Source organism: Tamandua tetradactyla, chromosome X, assembly GCF_023851605.1.
Source record: "Tamandua tetradactyla isolate mTamTet1 chromosome X, mTamTet1.pri, whole genome shotgun sequence".
NCBI lineage: Eukaryota > Metazoa > Chordata > Mammalia > Pilosa > Myrmecophagidae > Tamandua > Tamandua tetradactyla.
This window is the reverse complement of record NC_135353.1, coordinates 84564659-84576396: the sequence shown is the minus strand read 5'-3', so window position 1 is coordinate 84576396 and position 11738 is coordinate 84564659. Positions and strand designations below refer to the sequence as shown.

The 11738-nt window shown below is 35.4% G+C and overlaps 1 protein-coding gene across 2 annotated transcripts in view; it reads right to left on the bottom strand.

Moving 5' to 3' along the window:
* Positions 1-2099: 2099 nt before the first annotated feature.
* The window catches only part of POF1B (POF1B actin binding protein), a 114574-nt gene continuing 104935 nt past the window's right edge, over positions 2100-11738 (bottom strand). Inside the window, exons 16-17 of one of the 2 annotated variants that reach the window (XM_077145754.1) lie at positions 8905-9019; positions 2100-4073 (exon numbers count right to left, since the gene is read on the bottom strand). In XM_077145754.1, coding sequence (XP_077001869.1) covers positions 4068-4073; positions 8905-9019 — 121 coding nt within the window. In that variant the 3' untranslated portion in view covers positions 2100-4067. Of the gene's footprint in view, positions 4074-8865; positions 9020-11738 lie in introns of those variants that run through there. The other variant, XM_077145753.1, reaches the window with a different exon arrangement.

The window sequence follows — 11738 nt, the reverse complement described above, 5'->3', positions numbered from 1 at the left end:
ACATTGAACTACTCTTAAAAGATATTTAAGGGATATATATCTCTTACATATCTTTCATTACAGAAAATTTTCAAATATATACAAAGGTAAAATAATATAATGAGCCCCTAAGTAGCTTTCATCCAATTTCAACAATTGTCACCTTATGACAACCTTTCATTTAAAGTCCCCCTCCTCTCTTCACCCACCTACCCCTGTCTGGTTTATTTTGAAGCCCCCCCCCCCCCACACAGGTTTAATTTGAAGCAAGTTGCAGACATCTCTTAAGATTTTTTGAAAGAAAGTAAAGCACACTTCTTAATTTTAACATTACTACTTACGGAAAAAATGTATGTGCTTACCATGAAGGCAGAAGAAAAAAAACATCCTCTTGTTCAAATCTTTCTGATTACCTCCCCTTATGAGAACTATGGAAAAAGTTGACTAGGCTTGGAATTCTATCCCGCAATGTTTTTAGAGTTACAAGGCTTTATTTAGGGAAAACACAGGACTCGATTAGAACACTAGGGTATCATTGTTAGAGAATCTTCCCAACTTGTGATTTTGTTCAGCTCTGCCTTCTCCTTCCAAAAGAATTAGCTTATAAATTTGGACTTCGTTGAGAAAAGTCTCTTTAAAACCTGGGATCCTAGATAAGAACTAGCTATTTTTTCTGGCAATCTGTAGGCCCTGCAAAAATGGATTAAATTGTAGCTACAAGGCTCTAACACTAGGTAACCCAAACTAAAAATATTTCCACTTTCCTAGTTTCAGTTGCTATGCATTTCTCTTTGAACATTACCCAAATAACCACTACTAAGGGAACTCTGTTCCCTTTTAAAACCTGGGCCACTTGACATTGAAGACTATCCCATTTTAACACATAATGTAAGTCCTGTGCACCTCCCATTCAACTTCCAAACTGTTCAACCTAGATCCCAACATTATCTACATATTGTAGCACGGTGGCCTCTTCCTACCCCTTTAAGGAACTGCCTCAAAAATCCTATATATGCCCTCATTTTAAGAAATTGGTTGGCTTTAGGTATCTTGGCACACCGTGTGTTAACAAACCAGCTATAGAATCAAAGCCTTATATTGTGAAGGCTGTCTCATGATAAAGAACCTTTGGGATGTATCAATCAATAACTAATTATTTTAATATGGTGGGATGGGAAACCAAACATAAGGATCCTGGACTTAACAACATCCCATTGTCTGTAAGAAACCAGTCTAAGAATATTATCTAAAGAAGACTTCCTGGCCATCATATATATATATATATATATATATATTTTTTTTTTTTTTTTTCTTTTTTACATAGGCAGGCACCAGGAATCGAACCCGGGTCTCTGGCATGGCAGGTGAGAATTCTGTCTGCTGAGCCGTGGCCCGCCCCACAATATATCTGTAAAGGTTTTATTAAGAAAGATGTAATTGTTTGTTACATTCTTTATTTTTTTAAATGCTTTCTTTATCCTAGGAAAAGCATAAAGTATTTTATATTTTTATATTGGACAAAAAGTGCTGTGGAAATCTAATAAATTTATTAGTGAGGTGGTTGGGGGTGGTGGGTGTGTAGCTTGTAAGGAAATCAACACAGCACATTAAATTAAAAAGAATTATGTCTACTTCTCATCTTTGTAAATTACAATAATGGGAAAGAATTGAAGATGACTTTGTTAAGGTGACCTAAAATTGGTTGGTGGGCACAATTTTTAAGCTTTATAATCTTTTTTCCTTTTATACTGCTTTTGTTGAGAAAAGGTATTACAGTGAAAGCATTACAAGGATGGAAAGAACGTTTTATGGAGTCAAGTTTTGAAACAAGTGAGTTAGAAAACCAGGCTTGTAAGCAAAGAAATGCTAATTTAAAGCAGATAACTGGCATCAACTAGAGGTTAAACAGTTTAACTAACATATATTTAACTAAGTTAAAGTGGTGTCTCTATTTTTCCATGGGAGGAAGTTTTATTTATATATACATATATAATTAAAAAAAATTAAAGTGGTAATGCTAACAAGATGGTTCACATGATGATAACTTCTGGCAAAAATATACAGCTAAACTAAAAATCATTCCTGCACATTTCTTGGACTTCCACAAAGACCATACAGATACTTCACATATTTTATTTAGCCAGTGAAACAAATTACTTTGCATGCTATTGCACACTCTACATTTTACTTGACATATCTATAGAGAAAAACATAGTGGAATAGAAATTAGATAAACAGTCATTCCTTGCTGGTCAATAACTTTGCAGTTTTTAGAGATAAGTTGTGTGAAACTTGAGAGAGAAAAATCACTGCCGTTCCCACTGATCTTAATCACAAATTGAAAAATAAATACATACATTTAAATGCTATGACCGACTCCATTCACTGTGGATGGATCATGTGGACCAGTCACTTGATAAGTATGCATGGATCAAGTACTGCTGACTTCTTAATTGCCCCAAATTTTGTACTCTGTGTTATTTAAAGTATTTTAGAAAAATCACACCTGTTCTAATCTTCAAATAGTAATGGTGGTAGTTTTCTATCAATCTAATAAAACTTCCATTTATATAATTTAAAATAGATAGATAACATGACTTACATTTGTTACAGCTACATATGTAAGTAGTTAGCAGATGTGAAACTGCTTTGTTGTTCCTACACCAAAAGAAAAACAATTTAAGGACTAAAGCTCATGAAGACTATTAACACTTTTTGTCACAAATATTGATAAAATTGGAATTGTATCAGTTCATGTCATGGAGCTTAAAATGTTAGCATAAGTATTAAGAAAATATAAATAAGGTTTTTAGCTTACTATCAACACCAATTTGAATATTTCTATAAAGCATATTAAAACATTTTTCTCATTCATAGTTTGATTTATGTATTGCCTCTTCTGTTCCTATCTTAAGAATTTCATAGTATAATGACTTAGTATAATTATTTTCTAATTAGTAATATAAATGTTATAAAGCATGACAGAGTTCTATACAGATATTTGCAGAAATATATCAATGCAAAATTTCACCCATATCTAACTCCAGTATATGATATAATTTATCAAATGTAAACATTTTAGTTTTTTCTGATTCTTAATTTTAGCCAGCGAGTTGGAAAGTAAGAAATTTAATTCTTTGAATGTATTTAGAAAATACACGTGTTCACTTGTGTTCACTTCGTAAGGTCCCTGGAGCTAATTAATCAATAAAATTTTAAATACATTAAATATCCTACCATAAAATCTTCTTCTCACAAGTAGTATACTTGGGCACACACATCAAGTATTTGTCATTCCTGTTCTTATTCCCTAAACTTTTAGGTCTTTGCAGTGTTTCATGTTACATTTTATATAGCACTATATATAAACTCATTACTACAATATAATATTATTTGTTTTTAGAGAAGTAGATGGACTCATTTGAAAGAACAGAGTTAAAAAGGCACTAATATATACTTAGAACTAGCAAAACATAAGGTACAGTTCAGCAAATTAGTTATTAAAAATATTATCCCATTTCCCTACTAAAGGAAATTAACTATTACCCTTGATTTTGTAATGTGTTCCAGAGACATGTAATAAAACATCTCCTTCAGTCATAAGAATTAATGTGAGGAAAACATATATAGGCTGTATATATCACACTCTAAACTGTTTTTTTTTACCATTGTCTTTTGCCCCTCCCATTTTTGTTAAAAAACAGCATTTAATCTTGTAACTGAATTGCATATCTAATATCAGAGAAAATATTCTAATGGAATGACTTGTAAAATCTCTACCCTAACAACTTAATTCGATATGTAGGAAGTTCCTATCTGAAAAATAATGATTTATATTCTTCAGTGTCTAAAAAGTTTAAACAAGCAGGTCTCTTTCAGTTTCTTGTTATATTGAATGCATGAGTGTTCAGGTGTTATAAGTGACTGGAGAAACTGTCATAAGCAGAGCTAATTCATCCCATTAGATTCATCAGTAGTAGCATGGTTCAAAATTTTGATTGGCTTTTAGTAATAGAAGGTAACAACTAAAGTAATAATGCAGACATGACAGAACTCCTTTTAGTTGCAATACTTTAAAGTGGATTCATTCATGGCTGTAAAAGAAAAAAAAGTTATCTTACAATTGGTTCATAATTAAAGGCATTGTTATTCTTGTATGTACACAGTTATGGAAAATAATTTAAATTGATATATATATATAACCAAAGTAAATGTATTACACTCTTATGGTACTCATATATATCTCCAATGATGCAATGGTTTGTTATCTGATCTTTAATCAAAGTGGGCTTCAAATGACTTGAATAGGAGTGAGGGAGGATTGAGTAGATTTCCTCATTGGTGTCATATTTAGATGTTAGGTATTTCCAAAAGTCTCTAACTATTAATGAATATGTATCTATTATCAGTGATAAGTATAGTTTGAATTTGCTGTCAGTCTCATATAGTCCCTTGGGATGTTCAGCTTGATATTTATTGCTACACATTATTAATAGACAGAGAAGTAATGTCTACTATTATATCCTTAATTTGGCAAGTTCTTATGCTGATGCCTCCTCTAGGGCACATATGATTATTAGCAGCATTTGCTTCTCAGTCTTAACTTTCAGCATCAAATTATCTGAATCGCAAATTTTAAATCCTGTGCTGAACTTTCCCTTGCTTCTAATTTGGCTCTTGGACCTTTAAATACCCCTTCCTTATCAATTAATAATTACTAATAAGTAATAATTAATGATCTAAGGAAAACAATACTTTTTACAGCTCAAATTATGCATTTTGGGGGGTGGGGTGGGTTCCAAACATTGGCTGCTCCTATTGATGATAGATAAACATATTTACACAATTAATGGATTGATTATGATTAGAGTAGGGCTATCCTTCAGAGTTAAAACTTTTCAAATTTTTTGTTAACTCAAATATTTTGAGGTTCAATGAAAATAATTGTGAGTTATTTGTGAACAGGTGCCTAATTTTCATTAAGTATACATCTGCAATTAATCAAAATTTATTTAAGAGATTCTGCAGAATCCTTGATTGATATTTGTGAATCTATTGCTCATTGAGGTATACCTAAGCAGTTTGACAATTTTTTTTCACATGGGCAGGCACCGGGAATTGAACCTGGATCTCTGGCATGGCAGGTGAGAACTCTGCCTGCTGAGCCACCATGGCCTGCCCAGCAGTTTGAGACTTTTATTGAAGTATAATAAATATTCAAAAAATGTGCACATATTTTAAGCAAATATGCATGCGATCATCACTCAGATCAAGAAGCAGAACATTATTAGTAACCCTAGAAGCCCCAAAAGCCCTCCAAATGCTCCCTTCCAACCCAAGGATAACCACTGTGACCGGTTTCTGTCACCATAGATTTTGTCTGTTTTTAGAACCCAAGCAGTTTGACAAGTGAGGAATTTTAACATAACAAAGCAAAGGTTGTCATTTTTATAATGTTTAAGTCAGATTCAGTATGGTTTTGGAGCTGGGGTTCTCAACTTTTTTCTTCCCATTGTACCTAAGAGATAACACACATTCCCATAACTCTCATGGCTCATTATCAGAATCTCTTGGCAATAGTGTACAAGAATACAATTAGGTAAAAACCCAAGGTCATGCTGATTGCTGGTAGAGTTTCTCTGCCTCAGCACTATTAACATATTGTGCTGGATAATTCCTTGCTGTGGAGGACTGTGCTGTGCATTGTAGGATGTTTAGCAGCATCCTTGTTCTCTACCTACTAGATGCCAGTAGCTCCGTCCAAGTTGTGACAACCAGAGATGCCTCCAAACATTGCCAAGTGCCCCCAAGGTGGGCAAAATTGACCCAGTTAGAGAACCACGGTGCTAGAGAAAATATACTCCCTATTTCATGATCACTACCTTAAAGGTTAGTAGGTCAATAACTAAATGTTTTAGGAAAGCAGATTTCAGTCCTTTTTAAGAAAAGGGCTTAACAATAAGCCTCCTTAACAACGGATTGGACTTCCTAGAAAGGTGAAGAAGCCCGTGTTATTAGATCATCTTGGAATATGCTGTAGAAAGTAGATAGTAGAATAAATGACCTTTAGCATACTTTTCAGCCTAATTATCACTGTGGAATTTAAAGCAGGAGGATCTTACAGTCTAGTGAGAAAGACAGACACATCTCTCTGCTTTCAAAATCCTAAAAAATTACTATTTACAGGAATAAATATCCCATTCAATACTGCAAGATAAATTCTACTAAAAATGCTGCTCCTTCATCTTCCATTCTCTCATTAATGCCTATATATTTTAACTGCTTTAGAAAAAAATCAAACTTTTCTTGAAAATTTAGAAGTAGTTAGTTCATTAACTCCTAAGATATGAAATGAAAGAAAATTAATATGTTTTACCCCCTTCTTTGGGGGTAAAAAATCATATTTAGTTTATTATAGATGGATAATTATTTAGATTACCGCTTGTATGGATCTTTTAAAATTTCTTAATTCCCATTATATATCAGTGTCATGGTCAGGTTCATGTGTCAACTTGGCCAGGTGATGGTACCTGTTTGGTTGGGCAAGTGCTGGCCTGTCTTTTACTATGACATTTCATAGAATTAAATCATGATCATGTCAGCTACATCCACAGCTGATTCCATTTGTAATCAGCCAAGGGGAATGTATTCTTTAATGAGTGATGCTTAATCTAATGACTGGAAGCCTTTTAAGGGGGATTCGGAAGAGACAGGCTCTCTTCCTGCTTTGGCCGGCAAGCCGCTTCTGTGCAGTTTGTCCACACCCTCCATCAGAATCATCAACTTCACAGCCTGCCCTACAGATTTTGGACTCTACGTTCCCACCATTATGTGAGACACTTTTATAAATTTTATATTTATGAATATTTCCTGTTGATTCTGTTTCTCTAGAGAACCCTAACTAATACAACTTGGTACCAGGAGTGGGCTGCTGCTGCGGTTTGCAAATACCAAACATGTTGGAATGGCTTTTTAAATGGATAAGGGGAAGATTCTGGAAGAGTTGTTAGGAGCTTGATAGAGAAGGCCTAAAATGCTTTGAAGAGACTGTCAGTAGAAATGTGGACTCTAAAGCTACCTGTGACGGAGCTCTAGAAAGAAATGAGGCGTGTATATTTCAGACTGGAAGGAAGCCAATCCTTGTTTTAAAATGGCAAGCAATTTCGCAAAATTGACTAGTGGCTATGGCTGGAAGGCAGATTTTAAAAGCCATGAACTTGGATATTTAGCAGAAGAGATCTCCAAATTAAATGGGGAAAGTGCAGCCTGGGTTCTCCTCACAGCTTATACTGAAATGTGACAAGAAAAGATAAACTGAGAACTGAACTCTTGGGTACAGAAAACCAGAAGTTGATGTTTTGGAGAATTCTGGGTTCCAGGACGGAAGACCCCAGAGAATAGTGCCCCACATGAGGTCTTGGCCAAATGTGAAATCAGTCAGCCATTTCAGAGAAAGCCAGGATTGGACATGGAGTTATCCAGGAAGGATTTATGGAAACTCCTTATGTCTGATGGGCATGATCCAAGGCTACTGCATAGAAAGCCAAGGAGAGTGCTGTGGGACCTGTATAAACAGATCCACTGCCAGTCTGGACTAGGGGGTTCAGAGAAGGGACACAATGGAGGAAAAATAACTTCAGAGGCAAAGCCATGGAAGCTGAGGTCTGAAGTCAAGAAGCCTTGGGCCAGGAGAGCGGACCCACCAAAGCCCATGGAGAGGGTGAGTTTGTCCTAAAGGCAGAGGATGGGCCTTCCACCTCGTTGCAGTGGAAGAGTCATGCTGCCTCAGACCTTGGAGGGGGTGAAGCACATTCCTTGGGGTTTGGGGAGAGCCTGGTTGCCACCACATGGAGGGGTTGAGCATGTGCCCTGGACATGGCAGAGAGCCCAGGTGCAGCCCCAATCCTTGGAGAGGGTGGAGCCAAGAAAAAGTTGGTCTCCCCAATGTCCCCTAAAGTTGCATTTGGAGAGATGCAGGCCTCTGCATAGGCCCTTGGAAAGGACCTATTTTAGAAATGGACTGCCATTTTCTAAAGCCAAAGTATAAATGACTTTCAGACTTTGAAATCCAACAGTGTTTGCCCTGCAGGTATTCAGAACTGCTTGGGTCTTGTAACGCTTGTGTTCCTTCCAATTTCTCTTTACGGAAATGAAAACGTGTATCCTGTGACTGTCCACCTTTGCATGTTGGCACTAGATAACTTGTTTTGAGATTCACAGGTTCACAGCTAGAAGAGAATTTTTTGCACTTTAATGTTGTTTAAGGTGATGCGTGTAATTGCCTAGTTGACGGGGGCGGGGGAGACATGTGGTAATTAGATTCAGGTGTCAACTTGGCCAGGTGAAGGTGCCTAGTTCTATTGCTGCGGACATGAGCCAATGGCATGTGAACTTCATCTGTTGCTGATTACATCTGCAGTGGGCTAGGAGGTGTGCCTGCTGCAGTGAATGATGTTTGATTCAATTGGCTGGTGCTTAAATGAGAGCACTCAATGTAGCACAGCCCAAGCAGCTCAGCATACCTAATGTCAGCACACACAGCTCAGCCCAGGCCTTTGGAGATGCAGAAAGGAATCACCCCGGGGAAAGTTGTTGGAACCCAGAGGCCTGGAGAGAAGGCCAGCAGAGACCATCCTGTGCCTTCCCACATAAGAAGGAACCTCAGTTGAAAGTTAGCTGCCTTTCCTCTGAAGAACTAGATGTTAACTAAATAAATCCCCTTTTATTGAGAGCCAATCCATCTCTGGTGTGTTGCATTCCAGCAGTTAGCAAACTAGAACAATCAGTAAGGGAAACATGAAAAAGCCTTAAGAGGGGAAAAACAAAACTCTCCAAGTTACTTATGTTAATTATATTTTACCTTAGTTTTTAAACGATATTAACAAGCTAATGGAAATAGGACTAGAAATGTCCAAGTGAACTTACACAAGTCCATTTGTCTTCTGTTTTCTCAATAATAACTGTCTCTGAGTCACTACCTGGTGGTATATATTCATATTCATCATACAGGAGGCCTAGAATTGGATACTGTGTCCTGTACCTAGACATAAGAAAAGAGTTATTTAAAGGTTGCACAAAAAAATAACTTATTTCCTTTTAGTTGCTCCTACTTTGATTCCCCTTATTAAACTTATTTGGCTCTGAGTGACTTAGTGCTCCTAAAAACAAAATTCCTCTCCTAATGGACAAAGATTTTCTACCATTATTTTCTACCTCAAGAGAAACTCTTGAGGAGTAGCTTCTGCTTCTGGCTCTGATGGCCCAATGGCACTGCAAGACAGTGATTCTAGATGTTGTGAGCCCCAGAAGTGCACAACTAGTGAGTTGTGACTGGAGAAATTTTTTTCTGGCCATGGGAAAGGAAAAGGGAAGCCAAACGGGTCCTAGCTTTCTCACCAAGTTGAGGAGATAGAGTTTAGAGTAAAGTAGGCAAGGCAGCCAGAATTTGTGGGACAGCATACCAGACAGGAGAAAGCTACATAGAGAGGTTAGGAGACTAGTAGAGGGTTCCCCATGAGTCTTTGGCTGAGTACGGATAAGTGTATGCATGTGAAGAAACCACTGAGATTGGGGAAAGAACTAGCTAATAGGAGCAGGCTAAGAATCCCTGGGGCTCACACAGGGACATAAATATTTTGTGTTTCACTAACTACAGTGGATGATATTAGCACTAGACTAAAGGCTGCCCTAGCAGAGCTTAAAAGCAAGACTTGAAGGCATAAAACTGTTTTGAAGTAACTTAATTTCGTCTTAGAACAAAGCACCCAAATATTTAAATTAAAAAAAAAAGTCTAGAAACCAACAATGTAAAATCACAATAAATTATTAGTAGGCCTGCATTGAAGCAGAGGACATGAAACAGTGAAGAGAAAATCAATTACATTTTTAGTAGAAATAGATCAAGAAATGAAACAGATAAAAAATGAGGAGACCTGGGTGCAGCCATCAGAAATACATATTCTGTATGTTCAAGACGGTAGAGGAAAGCATGACTGTGATAAGCATAATGGAAAATATAAAAAATGTTCATATTAGACTTGCAAAGATGAAAAATACATGTTATAGGATAGTATCAGATTAGTCACTACAGAATAAAAGACTAGCAAATTTGAACACAGCAACAGAAATGATCCCAAATAAAACATGATAAAAAGAGACTGAAAAAAATTTACAGAGCACAAGTAAGCTGTGGAAAATACCAAGCACCCTCATATATGTGCAATTGAAGTCCTAGGAGGTTTGACAGGACACAGAAAAAAATGATTGAAATAACAACCAAATTGTTTCCAAATTTGATGAAAACTATAAACACAGAGACCAAGAAGCTCAATGAACCTCAAGAAAAAGAAACATGAAGAAAACCACAGACAGGCTCATCAGTATCAAGTTACAGAAAATCAGTGACAAAGAGAGAATAGTAAAACAACCAGAGAAAAAAGGACATTACTCAGGGAGAAGCAGTCATAATATTTAACAACAGATTTCTTGTCAATTCACATGAAGATCAGAAGACAGAGTGGAGTGATATCTTTAAAGTAATGAAAGAAAACACTATCAGCTTACTATGTATACACAGCAAAAGTATCAATAATGAAGACAAAATACTTTTGCAGACAGAGAATTCTTAAGTAGAGCAGCATGACAAGAAAAATAAAATCCTTTGGGCAGAGGGAAAATAACAGATGGAAATTCGTATCTAGGCAAAGGAATGAATATCACTAGAAAAAGTAAATAAGTGAATTCATTAAAATTTTTTTTTTAGTTTTAAAATTTATTTAACAGGTAATTGATTTTTTGAAACAAAACTAATAATGTATTTGGGGGACTTATATGTAAAAATAAATATATATGATAAAATAGTAACAAGATCATGATGGGGAACTGGAAATATACTATTATAATGTTTCTATGCTATACACAAAGTGGTATGAGATTCTTTGAAGAGAAACTGTGATTAGGTAAAAAAAAAAATTGTAAACCCTAGAACAGCCATAAAAAAAGCTGATAAAATAGATAAAATGAAATCATGAAAAAATAATACAAAAATAAGAAAGGAAAAGGGGAGCAAAGAAAAGATGGGACATATAGAAAGCAGATGGCATCATGGTAGATTTAAACTCAACCATATGGGTTATCACATTAAATATAATTGGTTTAAGCAATCCAGTTAAAAGGCAAAGACTTACATTGGATGACAAAATAAGAAATGCTATCTACAAAAGTCACACTTTAATATAAAGACAAATATAGATTAAAAAGTAAAAGGATGGAAACATATATACCAGGCATTATATATTCAAAAGAAAGCTGGAGAAATTATATTAATATCAGGTGAAACAATCTTCAAATAAGAAGCATTATCATTATCATTATGAAATGACAGCGAGGGTTGCCTCATAATGATAAAGTAATCAATTCATCAACAAGATATAAAAATCATAAATGTTTATTCATTAATTGAACATAATCCTAAATGTTTATGCACCTCTTAGTAGAAAGGAGAAATACATCCGCAATTATAGTTGAAGATTTGGCACGCTTTTTCTCAATAATTAATAGAAGAAAATACAGAAAATCCATAAAGGTATAGAATACAAAAACAACATTAATAAAATTGACCTGACATTTACAAAACACTACACCTAACATATTGTTACAGAATTTGTAATCTTTTCAAGGTCATCTGGAACATTTACAAAAAGAGACCATATTCTGGGCCATAAAACAAGTCTCAATAAATTTAAAATGACTGAAATCAT